The sequence below is a fragment of the Neolamprologus brichardi genome, chromosome 5 (assembly GCF_056152115.1).
Source record: "Neolamprologus brichardi isolate AB-2024 chromosome 5, ASM5615211v1, whole genome shotgun sequence".
Lineage (NCBI taxonomy): Eukaryota > Metazoa > Chordata > Actinopteri > Cichliformes > Cichlidae > Neolamprologus > Neolamprologus brichardi.
In genome coordinates, this window is record NC_142108.1 from 16,890,274 (window position 1) to 16,909,744 (window position 19,471).

Sequence of the window (19,471 nt, forward strand, 5' to 3'; positions counted from 1 at the left end):
AAAGATGTTATGATATAGCACCTTTAGGTAAAAATGTAATTATTTATAACTTAAACTTTGCTCAGGATTAAAGAGATAATGATGACAGAGTGGTGGAACAGATGAAGTTATGAAAATTATAATACGAACATACAATCATAAAGAGCTTGATAAGCACAATAATTAAAAAATGTAAAAAAAAAAAGAACAACTTTTAATGGAGCAAAATAAATAAAAAAAATGGTGACTCAAGTGGAACAGGTGAAGGCGAAGAAGTTGCAGGTAGCTCACTTCATGGTGTCTTGACTTCTGCGCATCTTCAGATATCTTCATGTCTTTTGGAGAAGTGACAGTCTCTGACAATGCCTTCTTTGGTGAGGCTTTGACGTCTTCTTTTAGAGATTTAGATGCAACTTTAGTCTTCTCCTGGCTTTGCGGCTGTTTGCGGGCCTGGTTGTTACCTGTGGGTTTAGACTGAGTAGGTATGGTTTTTGAAGGGGTGGAAGAAGCCTTGGCATTGCTGGGTGCAGCTTTACCAGGGGTAGATGAAGTCTTGGCACCAGAAGGGCCCTTAGTCTGAGCAGAGGGCTGAGCAGATACCTTTGTCTGAGTCAGCCCTTTGGCCTGGCTCGGGCCCTTCGTCTGGTTAGCTGGCTGAGCAGGGACCTTACTTTGAGCGTGTGACTGAGTAGGACCTTTAACCTGACCAGGTCCCTTACTCTGAGCCGTGGGTTGTGTTGGACCCTTAGCTTGGGAAGGTGGCTGGGTTGAACTCTTAAGTTGGGCAGAACCTTTGGTTTCAGAGGTAGGCCCAGCCTGTTTCACATTAGAGAGAGGGCCACTTACTTGGGGACCCGCTGGTTTCTGTTGTTGTTGTTGAGGACCTGTGGTCCTGGGCCCTGATAGTTGATTGGGCCCTTTCTGTTGAGGTGGTTGTTGATTGGCTGGAACAGGTGACCGGGGGGATGCCATTGGCTGTGGAACAGGAGCTGGAATATCTCCCAAACTTCCTGACAGGGCCCGCTGTGTCTGGCAGTTCAAGCATAACCATTCTTTCTTCTGAAAAACAAAAAGAAGAAAGCAGGATTTAGCCATGAAGTAAAGAAATCAGATAGGAGAACATGATTTCATAGTATGTACATCAGCAAAACAAATTATACACTAATGCTAGTAAAAGAAACAATTTGAATTTTCTGCCACCAACAAACCTCAGGCATGATTAGGTGCTCATAGTAGTATTTTCCAAAACACACTACTGGATTCTTATTTCCGGTGATTGATGAGCACAAGCATAAAGATCTCTCTGTTAGATAGATAAATTAAATCTAAGTCATGTTTCTTCATAAATGGTCACGGTGTGCTAAGGACATGCTATAGCAAGTCTGAACAACTGAATATTTGAAAGCCTGTCCAAATAAGGCCTTTCATCTCCTCAAGAAGACTTAATCATTTGACAGCATTTAGCACTCTCAAACAGAGTACACAGAGAAAGAGTGCAGCACGAATACAAATGAACACAACTGTTATTAGATTGGACGGGTGCAACAATCATCAGATCTTTTATGGAGTCCATAGCATCCTCGCTAAGCCCTATGTTTGGAAAGAGGAGTGTGACACTGTTAAAAATCTAGTACAAAAGCCATCACAGACAGGATATTAACATAAACAGATTCAATTTCAGGTCAACACAACACATCGATCAAACTGCTCAATGGAAAGAAATGGTTCGATTACAGGTAATGAAAGCTGAAAATAGAGGGGAAGGAACTATGTTTGTAACACAGCCTCCTGTTAATGACAATCATCTGTGCCTCGGGCCTGAAGAATGAGCATTCTTGTGTCACCGACTTGTACAACAAAACAAATAACCTCATAAACACCTCCATTGCTGATTACCATCTGCCCAAATAAATCATTTATTTTATTGGTGTAATACTTCAAAAGCATAAATACAGAAGATGGAATTTAACAACATGCCTGGTAACAGCTAATAAATAAAATAATGGTGGTAGGTGTGCAGTGACTATATCAGAGGACATGTTTACCGTGGTGCAAACAGTCAAGATGGCAGAGAAGGTTGCAAATAAAACATTTATTTTTAACGCACCCTTACATTTTCATCACACTGCAATGATCAAATGGAAAAGGGAGTCATTGAAGTCACTGGGATGCTGTCTTTTAGTCAAATTCAATTAAGGAAGGTAACATTAAGAAGAGATCCTCCTGAGTTATACAAATAAATGAGAAAAACCCACGTTCCACGTAAGACAAAGAGAGACTGACAGAGACTGACAGGCATTTAGTCAGCAAGAAACATCCTATCAGCACAATAGGGATCTTAATCTAGAGACCCAAGAGGCCAGCACTTGATAGATATGTCTCTAGCGATAAGGTCTGTGAGTACAACAGTCTGTCTTCTTTATCATTTTATACAAAACCTTTAGAGACATTGACCCGGCCCTGTGTAAGGGAGAGACTGATTGTTCTTCTTAGTGGTCCTTGTCTGTCCTCTATTAGATTCAGTGGCCACAATGAATGGTGGTCGTGTTGGTCATGGATACCCTAATTGAAAAGTAGGATTAAAAACAAACTACAGAAAATGTAGGTATACCAGTTCAACTGCTCATTAATATGAAGATTAATTCAGCAAATCGCGGAGCAGCAACATCAGAATATGGAAGAAAGGTGATTTCAATTACTTTGTACAACTACTGTGATTTTGTGTGTTGTGTTGGACTGTAGAACTGCTTTGAAATTCATATGAGCTGTTCGCACTAAAGTAAAAAAATAACATCACTTCATGTGGATACCCTCTCGGTGCCAGCTACAAGGCCGGAGCTGAACAAAACACCCTGATAACGACTGTGTTTAGTCTGTTCCTTCCCATTCCATGCAAGGCCACCTGGGTTGGCTGGAAGACTGTTTACTTAGCCTGGCAGGGCGAAGGACACTGTCTCAGCTGAACTATGGAAACGCACACACATACATATACTGATACTGATAAGCACTCACCGACGCATCACCCTCCCTACCCCGGATCCAACGCCACCTCCAACGCTTACCTCCCCTCTGATGTGGACATTGGGTCAGTTGGAGGCGCAGTCGAAAGATTGCAGCGGTCCCAGATCAGATGTACACACTGGAACTCTTTCCCATGTTGCTTGTCTGTGTTTATTGTGCTATGGTGTGTTGATATCTGTGCATTCCTGTATTATCCTTCTGTGTTACACATTTCGATGTTTTTTTCCTCGCTACCTAGCCTGACCTGTCTCCCCAATGTGATGTTTGTGTATTGTATGTACGGTCGGCAAGGTCTGTCATCTCGGTTGTGGGCAAAAGACCTGCAACTGACAAATAAAGGCTATCTCATCATCATCTCATTTTCTCTCACAACCATCTTTACACAGAATGAAAAGCGAACATATCTAATGAGAGGCAGTTCTCTGGGTGAAAATGTCCGTCAGCGGTCAGAGGATAATAGCCACACTGCTTCAAGCTGGAAGGAAGGCAAGAGTAAGTCAAATAACCACTAATTATAATCAAGGTATGAACATACACAAAACATCGAACTTTGAAACAGAGGGGCTACATAACCACAAGACCTCACTGCATGTCACTTCTGTCAGCTAAGAACAAGAAACTGAAGCTACAGTTTACACAGGCTCGCCAACATCGGAAAATAGAAGATTGAAAAAATGCTGAGTCTTGATTGAGCCGTTATTTAGCTTGAATCAACGGTTCTGTTATACCAACGTTCTAGCGTTGGTATAACTGTGTGGGGAAAATGTTCAAGGCACACCTTGGGCCCCTACTAACTGATCATCATTTAAACACCACATCCTACCTAAGTATTGTGTTGCTGTCCATATCTATCCCTTTATGATCACAGTGTACCCATCTTCTGATGCCTGTTTCCATCAACGTGTCATGTCACAAAGCTCAAACCATCTAGTCAAAAGTGGGTTTTTACCCGTGTGGTGTCCTCGCGATTCCCATATACTTGTTTGCCATTCACCTAGGGACCCGTTTTGACCCGAGGACACCACAAGGGTTCGGCAATGACTTCACTGTACTCCAATGGCCTCCACAGCTCCTAAATCTCAATTCAGCAAAGCACCTTTGGGATGTGGTGGAGTCAGGGATTCACATCATGGATGTTATCATGTCAATATGGACCGAAATCTCAGAGAAATGTTTCCACCTTATTGAATTTGAGATGTGACGAATTAAAGCAGTTCTTAAGGCAAAAGCAGGTCCAATCCAGTACTAGCATGTGTCCCTAATGAAGTTGCAGTAAGAGTATCATTCTGAGAACTCCTCATTTCTTAATTATGATCTAATATAATAAATTCCTAATATAATACATTTCTCATGCATGTATGATAGATAAATAAAGACATATATGTCTTATACATGTTGACTGGAGGCAATGTGATAGTTTTTTAAATTCTGTTTTTCCATGTGGACACTTTTACTATCTGCTCAGTGTAACTGACTTTGAACACAAAATGATGTACAAATAATGGTTAGTGACATGTTGGCGTAGGTGTTAGTAGACAAAGCTACAGCTCACATTTAACACAACAGGATGAAAAGGATGAGGAGGTGGATGGGAAAAGAGGAAGGAGAAGGTGGTGCTGTAAGAATAATGATGCTGTTAGTGAAGATAATGTCTATTCAGGATATAGGTATATAATATTTGCTATATTTAATGTTGTTACTATATGCTGTTTATAATAATATATAATTATTATTTATCTAAGCTGAATTATTATTTATGGGAGGCCACTAAAGCTAACATACTGAAACCTCTTCAGTATACCTACATGCACATCCCAGCAGACAGAGCAACAGTATAAAGGTGGTGAGACAGCAACGTCACTGTACATGTACATTTGTAAATGCAATAACAGACATATTAAATTATAGCAGGGTTTACCTTTTTTTCCCCTTTCTGCATACTTAAAGAATGCATATGATTTTTCAATGCATAATTACTGAAACCAAAACACCTGCAGCCAATGTATTTACCAAGTGTCAGAAGCTGAATCCACATTCTCTGCTTTACACTCAGCTAATATTTTTAAAACACACACGCTGCTTTACACTCAGATATAGCCTTCCAGCAGATTCTTTCCACACTGCCTACCTCAAAACAACACTGCATGCAGTGTGAATGAAGTTTCATGGCTTTATACACATGGATCCCCTTTTGTTTTTACTGTTCTTCAATTCAGTTTGATTTTATTTATTTGCATTGCACCAAATTAAAACAACAGTTGCCTGAAGGTGCTTTATATTGTAAGGTATAGACCCTACAATAATAATACAGAGAAAACTCAAACAATCAGACAACGATGAGCAAGCACTTGGTGACAACGGGAAGGAAAAACTCCCCTTTAAAAGCAAGAAACCTCAAGCAGAAACATGCTCATGGAGGGGCAGCCATCTGCCGCGACTGGTTGGGGGTGAGGGGAGGGAGGCAGGATAAAAGATACACTGTGGAAAAGAGCCAGAGATTAATAATAACTAATGATTAAATGCAAAGTGGTGGACAAACACACAGAGGGAAAAGATGTGCATGAAGAAGAAGCACTATCATTATATTTGCTTCCTTAAAAAATCCCTTTTTGTATTTGTGGTGCGTTCTCTTTAGAATACACATTTGGATATCTGCGTGTCTATATTTTTAACATGTATAAAACATCCTTAGCTGCTGTGGCTTGCACACAGAAAAATGAAAACCCCCAAATCTTATTGAATCTATTAAGTCAGAAAGGAGTTGGTGATTCTTTAAATGTAATTAACTTAAAGGAGTTTTGCAAAAAAAAAAAGTTTTTTCATTGTCATCTTTTGCTAAACTTGTATGATGTTTTATTGGTTTCACAATTCATTTTGCAAAAACAGCCACGTTTCAAAGATGACGCCCAATCAGTCAGGGGGAAAAGAGCTGTAATAAGTGGCAATGACCCAGCAAACATGGAACCTCAATAATAACTCAATTATGCAACATAAGTGACAAATTATGCAACTCCTTCCCTCAGAAATGATGCCATTTGAATCATGAATAGTGTGAAAATATGCAGTGTATCTTGGTTAATGCAGCACTAACAATAGTGTGGGCAGCGACATCATTTTTCAACATTAAGCAGGATAAAGAGCCTGGAAAACATTTGGGTGCACTGAGAAAACAAAAACCACAGTAAGGTACTACATTACTTAACTTCACCTACTCAGTTTGATGAAGTCCGAAACCCAACAAAGGGCCTCAACCAAATATAACGCAGCAAAAATAGACGTGACGGTTACATTAAATATCTATCTATAATGCGCTATTTTTGCTGATGCTATTCCTCCGTACAAGATAAAACCTTTGTTAAAATGCCTGAATCCTAAAGGAATCTGCTGTCTCAACTGAGACCACAAAGCGTGGATGGAGCTACTGGCATGCCAAACAGACAGACTTGCTTTGTTTTCCTATCTCTCAAGTGCTCTACTGAGAAGCTATATATAAACAGGTGCAGTGCTCTCAGAACTAGCCATCTGTGCTGGTTCTTTCACAACAAGTGACTGTGTGTTTGTGGACAGCTAGTACATGCTGGGACCAAGAGACAACTACTGAAGCTATGCAACAACAGCTACAGTGAAGAGATGCTATATGAGTGTACACTTATATGATCACACAATTAAGCCAGCTAATAAAAATTCCAGCTTCTGAGCTCTTGACTCACGTCTCTAACTTTCTCGAAACCCTATCTAATCATCCTTTTTAACATTATAACTTAAATGAGATGCTAAATAATATTTCTTTTCTACGGAGACGTTTTCTCTTCCTGCCATGTTGGAAGTGCCAAACTCTCCTCTTTGCTCCCGAATCAGCATAACACCACTGCGTGGGTGAAAGGGAAAGCGGAGCAAGGCCAAACCGGAGCAGGGAGTAGCAAATTATTCATGTAGAATGCTTTAGCTTGTACAGCAGCGAGTGTTGTGGGCTGTGCTTCCCACCTCTACCCACACTGTGTGGAGAAAATCAGGTCCGTATAAAAGAGCGAGCCTCTGTGCTTCAGAGACAGCCTTTTAATGCGTCTTGAAAACAAAACAGCCAATTCACTGTGGTAGTCTCCAGCAGCTCGATAAATACAAATTAAACTGTAGCCAAAAACTACAAAAGACACAAGTAATGAAATGTCCTCTTTAAGCTGGAAGTAATTAATTCTGAAAACAGCTTTTTGTTACTTTTAACTGCAAAGAAACTGACATACCTCTGCGCTGTTCCGTTGTTTGTGTTTTTTATTTGCTGGAACTCTCATTTTTTTTAGGGGATTAAGTGTGTGTGGGTTTTCTCTAAGGACAGCAGGCTCAGTTTGTTAGCAGGATTATCCTGTTAGTGAGTTGATAACCTTGTTAAATAGCAGGTTAAGGTTAAGTTATCTGATCAGTGGACAGTGTACTTAACATTCACTCTTATCGGTGATTCAGATTTAGCCAACAGGACTACACACCGATTGTTAATTTGTAATTACATGCACATAATGAGCATTTAATGTTTGTTTGTATCTGCTAAAGCTTACATGTGCCAACAAGTGATTTTTAGCAATTTGTTAACAGAACACATGTTTTAAATACATTTTGGGATTGAATATGTGTCTTTGTATTACTCTCTACACTATACATAGCAGCTGTCAGCACCATACTGTATTTCTTGACAAAATCTAGATGTGTAAAATATTCTCATTTGATTTTTTTCTGTAGACCAATAAAAGTCACTGAGAAACCCTGGTGGTTATACGACAGAAGGAATGTACACTGAAAGAGATTTGTATAATTACAAATACTGTAAAGTATGTAACGAACACAACTGTTGTTAGATTGGACAGGTGCAAGTATGATTTAAATTTAGACACATTTTTTAAGACTGCTCTCACTTCCAGCAATACTAGTATGTATACACAGTTTGAGATTCTGTTTTATAGATCATGCATTTCTAAATAACTTGAAAGAATATTTTCTTTGATTGAAGTTTGTCTGTTTGTATGTCTTTTCCAAAAATTTCAAATTTTGGGACTGAAAAATCAATAATGTCAAAGTCAAACTCGCAAAAACTGCACTTCCTGGAATGGCCACTTGAGGGCAGCACCAAAAACCCTAACCCTATATCCCACAGATATGTCAAAATACCCATATTTACAGGAGAAATAAACATATATAGCAGCCTGGTACACAAAATAAATAAATAAATATGTTCTGTACCATTGTGTCTGACTTGATTTTTAAAAACATACCCATTTAAATTTTATTAAGGCTTAAAAATTACATTTGACAAAGTTTAAGCCTCCACATTCCTGTATGATCAGCCCTAATCTGTTAGAACCTGTGATCCAAAATTCTTTAGAACGCGTTATGGGGCCAAGTAAATTTCACATTTTTATTAACTCTCAAACTCAGAAATGCTGCTGTAGAACAGGGTCACCTTGTTACCTGAACAGAGATTTACAGATCTTGGTAAAAGATGGCAACTATGGGCTCAAAATGTGGTCATAAATATTTTGTACTTGTAAATCGGTTTTGTACTTGTAAATCAGGATTTGTATGTGTAAAAAAAATTTGTGTATGTGTAAAAAAGATTTGTATGTGTAAAAAAAATTTGTGTGTGCGTAAAAAAGATTTGTATGTGTAAAAAAAATTTGTGTGTGCGTAAAAAAGATTTGTATGTGTAAAAAAGATTTGTGCGTGTGTAAAAAAGATTTGTGTGTGGACTTAGCCAAAAAAACCCTGCAAGTTACAAGTACGAATTTTGACCCTATTTTTCTTCCTTTCATCTGATTGGTCAATGTCATGTCAATCACAAATGTAACAATCCAACCAGAGAACAGATGGGTTTGGCTGTCGGAGGGGCGCTTTTTTGAACTGCAGGTCCTTGAAGGGTAATACAGGTTGAAGCTGGAGGATTTCTATATAAATATCCGATAGCAGCTAGGTCCCCTAACTTTCAGTTGTTGTTGAAAGGATAAAGTTGTGGTATATCAGTGGTTAGAAATACCATTATTACTTTAGGATTAGTTTAACACAAAGTCAGGGCTGACCCGGGACCATTGCTGTGAGTCACAGTGCGCAGCATAAAAGTCCTTTCACATCCGACGCAGGATGTGCTGCTAATGCTAACTGCTAACTAAAAGCAAAGGATCCAGAATTTGTTGCTGGCTGCTGAGCTCTGTGGGTTTTTGCAGCAGCTCTACCTGTACTAGCTGCACCTGCTCCTTGTCTTTTCTATCTCTGACTTTATGTCCTCTACAAGAGTTTCTGGTTTTTTTTGCTAGTTCTTCAAATGTTCAATAAAAACATCTATGCTAATTCATAACGAAGAAAGCTTTGTAATGAAGACTGTCATTTCCAAAACACTGCCCGCCCTCACCCCGCGGTCCGCAGCGCTGTTGAAAAGGCTGTGGAAGTCCCTATATTAAACACGTAGACCTGTGACACAAAAATCACCAAACTCGGACGACCACAGACTGTTTTCCTTCGTGGTGATGAAGGAAAACGCTGGGTTGGCATGTAAAAGGGCATTTATTCCCTTCAAAGACCTGCAGTTCAAAAAAGCGCCCCTCCGACAGCCAAACCCATCTGTTCTCTGGTTGGATTGTTACATTTGTGATTGACATGACATTGACTAATCAGATGAAAGGAAGAAAAATAGGGTCAAAATTCGTACTTGTAACTTGCAGGGTTTTTTTGGCTAAGTCCACACACAAATCTTTTTTACACACGCACAAATCTTTTTTACACATACAAATCTTTTTTACGCACACACAAATCTTTTTTACACACACACAAAATTTTTTTACACATACAAATCCTGATTTACAAGTACAAATCCTGATTTACAAGTACAAAACCGATTTACAAGTACAAAATATTTATGACCACATTTTGAGCCCATAGGGCAACACGCTGCAGATGATTCACGGCACGAAAGTAAATAAAAACCTGTCAATGTAAACTGTTGTCTTAGTTTAATATGTAGGAATCAACTGTAGCAGAATATCTATTAATTCTTTCTTTAAATTTGTGCTATTGCATTTTAAAATGATTTCATATTCAGTATTCAAGTAAGACCATTTGTATTGTTCCATTTGACTGCTTGTTTGAGGATTTCAATTTGAATTACCATTACAAGACTAAATACTCAGAGAAATACAAACATTTGACTGATGCAAAGCAGACAGGGATAGATGAACCTTTGCTTGCAAAGCTGCAAAAGCAACAATGACTTTTTAACAAGCTTTGCACATTGAGGGATGGAGCAGTGAGACCAGCTTTGTGATTTCACTGAAAATATACCCCAAGAATAAAGAAGCATTTGAGAATGTTCCCCTGCCCAGATGATCTATGACATAGGTGTCAAACTCTGGCCCGCGGGCCAAATTTGGCCCGCAGCCTAATTACATTTGGCCCGCGAAGCCATACCAAATTACTATTAGAGCTGGCCTACTGGTATTATACAGCTAATATAGATATTGTTTAGTATTAAGCTTTTCTTGTTCCATATTAAGTTTTTCAGCAAAACGGGTTTGAGTCCATAAGAAAAGATTAATTCTTATATCTGGAGGAATAAATATATTTCAATAAATATTAACGTTAGCCCGCAACTTTGTTCCAGTTTTGAATTTTGACCCACTGTGTATTTGAGTTTGACACCCCTGATCTATGACAAGACAACAGTATCATGGCAAAATAAGAAATAGAAACACCAGTCCACCGGTCCATGCAGAAGTTGCATTAGCAGCAGGGGGAGGTAATATGTTTAATTAAAGCCACAAAGTTGGTATTGAGCAAAAAATGTATGCAGTGCACTCTAGGGTCTTTAAGAGATTGTAAAGCTAGGCGGCTAATGCGTATTTCCATGTAAATGTGTCAATAATGTCTGTTTAAACACTTTCCCATTATTATTTTCATGTTGGCTTGAAATAAAATATCTCGTTCTGTTGTTACTGCAGCTTACTGCAACTTCTGCATGCGTGTCCTTTTCACATTTTGTAGAGGCAAAGCGTGAAATGGGCACTGTGGACAAGCGTGTCAATTACACGTTTTGCCATGATATCGTGTGAAACGAGATGAATGAAAAACACCGCTGCAATTGTGGAGATTCAGTTTAAAAGCAAAGCGGACAATTTGGCCTTTTTTAACCTTAGCTCTGGACACATGCTGTAATGTCTGCAACACAGCCAAGGTACTCATCTTTGTACATGGGATAACAAAAGAGTGAGATTATGGAGGAGCTGGCAGTAAAGCACTCAATGACAAGGACTGCAACAGGGAATTCACGGAGTTTATGCTCAATTATCTTGGGGAAGAAATGGAAGAAAACAGGAATGTTGATTAAAAAGTGTTAAAATATTGTTTTTACTATTCCAATTTTACATTTCTATTTCCTATTTGCAACATCTACTCTTACCAGTAGAGATAAAAATCATACAGAACAGAACTGAGTTCAGCTTCTTGGTGTGGCCCTCCACAACAGTTTCCAAATCTGGCCCCTTTTGGCACAATTTTGGATTTATTTTTTAAGAAGTCTACAATCAAGAGACATTTTTTTATGTCTAAACAGAGTGTTTACAGCAATTTGTTCCTCTCAAAAACGGGAGGCCACATTAAACTTTTAAACAGTTAATTTCATTAAAATTATTACAAATGACAAGAAATCCAACAAATAAATAAATAACATAGAAAAGCACACAAAGCTAAAATTAACTTTATAAAAATCATGGGTGATGTCACAGTGGATACATCAATCTTTTAATATTAAGTCTATAGTTTTCTGTGCTCTCGTGGCCACTTAATCATTCCTGAAAAAACAATAACTGTGTTGTACCTGTCTTACTCCACAGTTGCAGGTCTCTTTAGCATATATTACTTAATATATCTAGAAAATCGAGGTGTAGGTAGGTGAGTAGTAACTGTGTGAATCGGACTCTGTCATGAGACAAAGGTGCATAGTGTGAACATGGCTGCTGTAGTAATGTTTCATCCATCCAGACAGCTCACAGTCGGAAAAGCTGCCCTTTCACTGTCAAAATAATGAGCGATTGAACAGTGTAGGTTACCACAAGGAAAAGGTCAGACAGATTGATCCCATTCTCTTAGGTTGATCCCACTCTCACTGGAGGTTGCTGAGACATTAAAGCCCTGATCACTCGCACAATGTGTGTACAGCATTTTTGTGCATCTGTGGCTGCAGATGCACAAGTCTGTATTGATATTTTGGAGCACAAAGTTACAAAAAAAAAGAAATCATGAAAAAAAAACAACTTCTATTGATATTACACTCATATTTTAGCTTATATTACCCTGACAGCAAACCAGTAACAGGGACCAAGACTTACAGAGTGCCTGTAAATGACAACTAAAAGTACTTTAATAGTGCTATTTTTTATTGGCGGATCATTTACTTAAGAAATTGGTTTTCTGAATTACATACAATTACTTACGATTGGAAAGATCCGGTAAAACTCAAAAAGCAACTCCAGGCAATAGAAGGATTCTTGAAGTAATAAAAAACAATTATGAAGCACAAAAATTTGTCTTATTTTGAGACAGACTTACACAAAACAAGGGGGGAAAAGGCATCTCTGCAGAAAGTCGTTTGAAATGAATGCAATTATACGGATGTGGATACACTGAAGACCACTTGGGGGCAGCAGAAAGAAACACTAATACTACAATGCAAAACTGATGAAACTGGTCAGGAACCAGCTGAGCAGCAAACAGCACTCAACATTATCCAGATCATTGGCAGTTATTTTTCTGTTCACCTGGCGAATCAAGCAGAAACATTTGCTGTCGTTTTTGTCTCGTTTTGGTCTCCACCAACTCCTCAATGCCTTTTCTGAACAGAACAACAAAGCTCGGGGGCACAAAACAATAATGACAGGTAAAGCCATACCAAAAGTTTGGGAGCGATAAATCACTCTGGAGTGAAAAAGCTTTACCATTGTACATTCAAGTTTTCACCTGATGCACTGTTGACACAAAAATATGAATTTACAAGGATTTAACTATAGTTTTGTCTTTCTCTGTAACAGCAGCTCATAAAATTGTATGAGCACTTACCTAGGACACCAAATGTGCAAAACAATGCTGGATTATATGAAACAGCACTCTGTAGAGTCATGGTAAAAAACTATTCTAAGACCCAAGTAAAAATATTCTAGTCCTTACCAGATCTTAATATTAGGTACCGGTGAATACAGTTCAGATTAGTGGGGCTTTAGTTCACTGAGGTTTGCAGGTATTTGTTCATGCACAGCTCTGAGTTCCCACCACAGCATCGCAATCAGGTTGAGGTCTGGACTTTGAAATTGCAACACCTTAATTCATTTCTTTTTCAGCTATTCTGTTGTAAATTTGCTGCTGTGCTTGGAACCATTGGTTTGCTACATAAACCAATTCCAGACAAGCTCTAGTGGTCTGACAGATGGCCTCACATTTCACTTCAGAATACTTTGGTATACAGAGGAGTTCATGGTCTACTCAATGAAGTGCCCAGGTCTGTGTCTGCAGAATAAACCCCAATCATCACCCCTCCACCACTGTGCTTAACAGTTCATATGAGGTGCTTGTGCTGATATGCTGTTTTTGGCTTTGTCAAACATGATGCTGACCGTTATGGCTAAGCATCTCCACTTTGGTCCCATCGGTCCAAAGCATATAGTTCCAGAAGTCTTGTGATTTGTTTGTTTTGAAAACCTAAGCTGTGCGGCTGTGTTCTTTTTACAAAAAAGAGCAAAGCCTTCCCTAAAAGCCATACTTTTTCAGTGTTTTTCTAATGGCACTGTCGTTAGCATTCACATTTTAGCCAGCTAACTGAGGCCCGTTTTGTTTTTGGTTTTTTGTAGTTTCTCTGAGCATTACACAGTTTAACCTTGGGAGCGAATTTACTGGGACACTCCTGGGAAGATTGGCAGCTGTCTTGAATGTTTTCCACTTTCTGACTAATCTTTCTCACTGCAGAATGAATGTCTTCAAATTGTTTAGAAATTTCCTTAAAACCTATCTGAGATTGATGGACAGAAACAATTGCTTCTCTAAGATCACTGCTGATGTCTTTTGACCTTGCCATTGTATTAACACACCTGAATGATCCAAACTAGCAAACTGCCAACACTTCTGATTTCATAGAGGTAAACACACTTGCTGATGATCAGTTATCAAGTACATTTGATTAGCAGCTGATACTTACACTCTTAACTCCTATGGAAACACTAAGGGAGGACTTAGCTTTATCTTGAGTGTTATGTAATGAGTGTAATGTGGCACTTGTTGTTTACTTTTAAACTGTTTGCTAATGTGGCTTTAAACTGGCACTTGTAAAACCGTAGAATTTTAAAAAGGGTCTGCTTTCTATTCATAACAGCTGCAGGTCGATAATAATTCATCCTTTTTTCCTGTTTTTACCCTCTTTTACAAAACCAAGTTGACAATTAGTTTCACTTTGCATATTTTGTTTAATCTGCAAATCAACTAATGAGTGCATTCTCTAGCTTTCTAAGCTTTTTTTTGACCATACCAGCTTTCAAAAAGATGTGAGGAGAGTTTAAAGAAAAGGGGGGATCCATGAATTTAAGACTGCTTCAAAATCAGCCGTTCATAATTCTTTTTGTTTAACTGTACTGAAATAGCTATGTGTGTGCATGTAAATAATGTCAAACCTACAGACCAAGCTGCTGGTGAGGTGAGATATGTGTGGAGAGATTTAACCATCCCTGCCCATGGAGGGAGCCAGAGTGTGCACAATTTCAAGGAGAGAAATGGAGCCCCTGTGGGAGCATACACACCCACACAACAACATGAACGTGCAGAGCTGAAAAACGAACAGTACACTCACAAACTCGCATTCGAGCATCCTGCTAAATATTGCACTTAGAGTAGGCTGCGTGTTTAACACCAGGGTTTTTAATTTTATCCTGGCTCTGAGTCCCTGCACAACTGGTGCTGACATCTGCACGCCCCTTTCCCACTTTACTTCTGACACACTTATACATGCACATCAATCTACTTTAATGTGCTGGACAAAAAGAAGAGAAACACATGCGCAGGCAGCACCGTGTTCATTTTACACAACTTCTGTATACACCTCTTACTGTCAGCCAGCTCCCAGTGGGAGTTTGTGCCCCACATGGTCTCTCTGCCAGGAACTAGAACACAAGCTGTAAGCAAGAAATGTCAACTGTCATTAGATGCACTCACACACCTCACTGAGATATAATATTTTAGGTGCTCATTACGAGAAAGAAACGAAAAGCCCTATCCCAGACATATATCCCTATCCTATCCCATTTCAGGTGGCCATTCCTTGACACAACTCCTGGTTTTTGAATATTTAAACAGCACACCGTGGCTAATATACAAGCAGAGGATAAAGCCTGACAGTTGTTATTGTTTAGCAGATCTGAATTATAGTGGCTGTTTCCAAGCCAAAAGAAAAACCGCAAAGGGGGAGGCAATGGTAAAAGAAAGATACTAAGTTGTGGAAGGGAAGTGAGGAAGTGGAAGCATGACATCTAGTATTAAATATTCTCAGAAACACAGTCACGCATCGCGTGTAATCCTCCTCACCAAAGTTTTATTTAAAAACATCAAACTTTGCCTATTGCCTGTTACACATTAGTTATTTCCAAGTAATTCAACAACAGCTTTGACATCTTTCCCCATCAAAACTGCCTTGGTCACTGGCTGAATATAAATTATTTGTGACAAAGCAGAACAAAAGAAGTGGCCACATCAACCATCAAAGAAACTACAGAGTACTGAAATTCAAAGCGTCGCTATGTAGCAACAAAGGCAGCAACCATCATAATAATCCTTCGCGTTCTGTGTCTCGCAGAGATTAATGAGGCATACGACGGAGGAGGTCATAATTAATTCGTAACAAGTGAAGGTCATGGGAGCAGAGGGTCAGTGTGAATTATTAACTAACACGTGCACAGGGGCGAGCTGCCAAGCAGGTGTGAACAGGGTGAGCCTACGTTGACTGGGGAAATACATTACACACAGTTTGGTGCTCAGACATGTCGACACACATATGATCAGTACCAGCAAAGGTGTAATAAACCCCGAGACACACTACATATGCACACAAATAACAGAGACTTACATTGAAAAAGTTTGTATTCAGTCTTTTGTGCTTTATATATAATTTATTCCAAGCAGCCCCATAGCAATAATTACATTATCTTCAAGCAAAATATTGATGAGAGTCAAAGATTAGCGGGGCAATCTATAAAAGCACTATTAGATTATATTTCTAATGTGAAGAGTCTGAATGAACAGCAGGTCAAGATACTAAGTGTGCAATGGAAAGCGTGACTGAGCACATGTCCCAGCAGTGTGCCAGGCAGTGCCACGACTGTGACATGTCAGTAAGAGTCAGCAGGTATATAGGTCAATCCCCTGGGACTCCTTCAATGGGGACACGTGGTGAAGCTTGTGGATTAGAGAGGAAATGAAGGATCATCTACTGAGCAAGCAGGACTCAAGTACAGTCACTGTCAGTCATATACCATCCGACACAGAGGAATAGTTAAATGGTCATGACAAGGGGTTTTGCAGGTCTTCACATTATGTTGCTCTGAATGAATGCTGTTGTTTCAGTATTACAAGGCCAAACATCTGGTGTCTAGTCACTGAGCTGATTTTAGATTTAGAATAAAGGCAAAGGTTATACTGAAAGTGTGAATGCTGAAAGCTGAATGCTGTTCAAGTTAGAAAAATACAAGAAGAGACTTATATTCAATGTAAGACAGATGATGTAGCAGGACTGTCCATACTTGAAGTACTGCAAGAGCCTTGCCAGCAGTTTTCTATTTGTAGACATAAAATGTAATTAAACATTTACAAATAGATAGTTATACTTTATTTATTTTATACAATTTATAAGCTTTTTTACAAAATGACTGTCAGATCGGCTGTTATTGCAATGTCCCACTCAGCTAAACAAATCCCAGAAAGATTAAATTCACTACCTAGCAACCTCGCTTTGACATTAAAACCAGCTAAGATGATGCACAGTTCACCTGGTAGAGCAGGCGCCCATATGAAAACAGGCTACTGCAAGGGCCTGGGCTTGAGTCTGCTCCAGACAATTTCCTGCATGTCATCCCCAGCAGACTGATTGGGATATGATTTGAGTTGCAGACATGCTTTTATCCACAAAAGCACTGGATAAACAGATGAGTCAAAACGACTAATTTGTCCCCTGTGAAACATGAATGTGCAAGATTTCACGTTAGCGTCATGCAACAACCATTACTGTCAGTAAATGTTTTAATGTGGACACTGGTAGGATAACTGACTAAAAATTAGCACTCATAAAATGGTTAGTTTGGCAGAGGCATACTTAATGTAATTAAAGTAAATACAGCCAATATATCTATTTTTTGCATGGATTGGGCATTTAAGCAGACCATAATGGCTTAATAACTTCATGACTGCATAACATGACCAGTGTACAAACAAGCACATTACCAAGGTGCTAAGAGTGCAGGATAAATATATTCCAAAACAGTGGCACTTTATATGGGAAATAACTTTCTATGAGAGGGGGACTCATGGCCTCTCCAGCAGAGTGTGCTGCTGCAGGACAATAGTGCGTCATCTGCAATCAATAATGTGTGTCTCTGCTGTCCCTCTGGGAGCTGCGCAGCACCAGGTCAGGTCATGTTTCCTGCTTTTTATTTACATATTCTGTCTTTTTCTATTCATGTCAGCAAGAACAACATGTGTTTTTTCTTGCCCAGCACACATGCAGACTTATTTGATTGGTGAGGCAATCTTGCCTCAGCAGGGAGCTCGAAATACAGAAGTGACCAAAATGCATGTTTTCATACACAAATGTGAGCAGGGGAATGTTACCACTACCCTTTCGCCAGGATTTTGTGTGGGGGAATAAGCTTTTCTTTAGTATTACATTAACGTTTGAAAATTCTGTGTTGTGTTAGGTGATGTCTGCCTCGCAGCAGTCATTTGAACAGGGGATCTATGTACTCCTTATGGGCCACATTATTCTGCAGCATAAAGTCTTGTTCCATTCCACTGCTGATGACAGACAGATCTGCCTCTTACTCAAAACCTTAGTGTACTCAGTCTTAGTCATTATTGAGAGTGAATTATATGAAAACTTATACTCAGTAACATGTCTGTAAACATAACTGCTTTGACACTACATTTAAAACTACTGGCTCTTTCTGCAAAACCCTACATAATAACCACAAATGCTAACTTCAAATGTGAAAAGTATTATAATTGCGCTATATTATTGTAGAGTCTCTACCTTATAATGAGACGACTGCTTTTGTGAAGGGGTTCTATATAAATTGAATTGAACTGAATCAAATTGAACTATGCATCTCATGCAAAAGAAATCAGTTATTGAGCATTATTGTTATTGAGCACTAACAAGAATATCAGTGAAAGACACTGTGAGGTTTTGGCTCGTTCTGTGTTTCAGGGCAATGAAATTTTGTGAAAAATAAAGTATTGATGTGTAGTTTTAAAAAAAAACATGCATTTTCTTTTCCTCTAAACAGCTTAATGCTTTTCAATTAAAAACAAATACATAAGGTAACCTTGCAGTGCTAGGAAAAAACCTAGGCATTGTGGGTCACGCCATAACTGCAGGCACATCACATGGAATATTGTTCTGAGCTCACCAGCTTCTTCTGGAGTGCTGTGTTTGAATGTACAACACTCCTGTTAAACTGTGGTATAAAATTACAAGTTAAGTGCCAAGCAAAGAATTTGCATCCAAATTAGAACAGTTAGTAAACGTATTAGGTGTACGAGTTTAGTTTAAGAGATACTTCTTCAAGCATCACTTTAAGCATTCAGAAAAAAGGCTTGAAAAGTCCAAGGATTTTGCTCCTCTCAATTAGCGTCCTTTTAAATGTGATCTTATATCGTCTTTTGTTGTGGCAAATCTGTAAGTGCTTGTGGAGACAGTTTTCTGCGACTACAGGATTTCGGTTGCCCTAAGCTCAGACTCATGCTGTCAAACTCTGTGCTGCTCTGCCTGCCTGCCTGTCTCATTAGCTATAGCCTAGATAGTACCACCAGCAGTGGAATGCACTTAGGCGTTACACTTCTCCAAGACATTTTTTACTACTACACTACATTTATCTAATGGCACTAGTTACTAGGTTCTTCGCACTTTTTTCATATAAAACATATAAAGACGTTATAAAATATGTACAGATTAATACAAAAACAATCAACATAAATCACATTTATTGTTTAGTCTATTGACAGATAGCTGTCAGTTGTTTTGATAACGATTTAGAGCAATCTTCCAACACAGCTGGAGCACAATTCCAATATAATCGATCTAATAATTGTAAAAATATTCCACAGGGCTTTTGCACTGGGATAAATCATACATTTAACTGTTAAGTGAATACTTCCCCCACCAACAACCACCACACAATAGGGATCCCACCCAGTG

General features: G+C 38.9%; 1 protein-coding gene across 3 annotated transcripts in view; it reads right to left on the minus strand.

Annotated features, from left to right (window-relative positions):
• bsnb (bassoon (presynaptic cytomatrix protein) b) overlaps window positions 1–19,471 on the minus strand; it is an 81,346-nt gene that overhangs the window by 19,611 nt on the left and 42,264 nt on the right. For all 3 annotated transcript variants that reach the window (XM_035904526.2, XM_006783328.2, XM_087840793.1), the window contains exon 4: window positions 271–1,038. In XM_035904526.2, coding sequence (XP_035760419.2) covers window positions 271–1,038 — 768 coding nt within the window. The remainder of the gene's footprint in view (window positions 1–270; window positions 1,039–19,471) is intronic.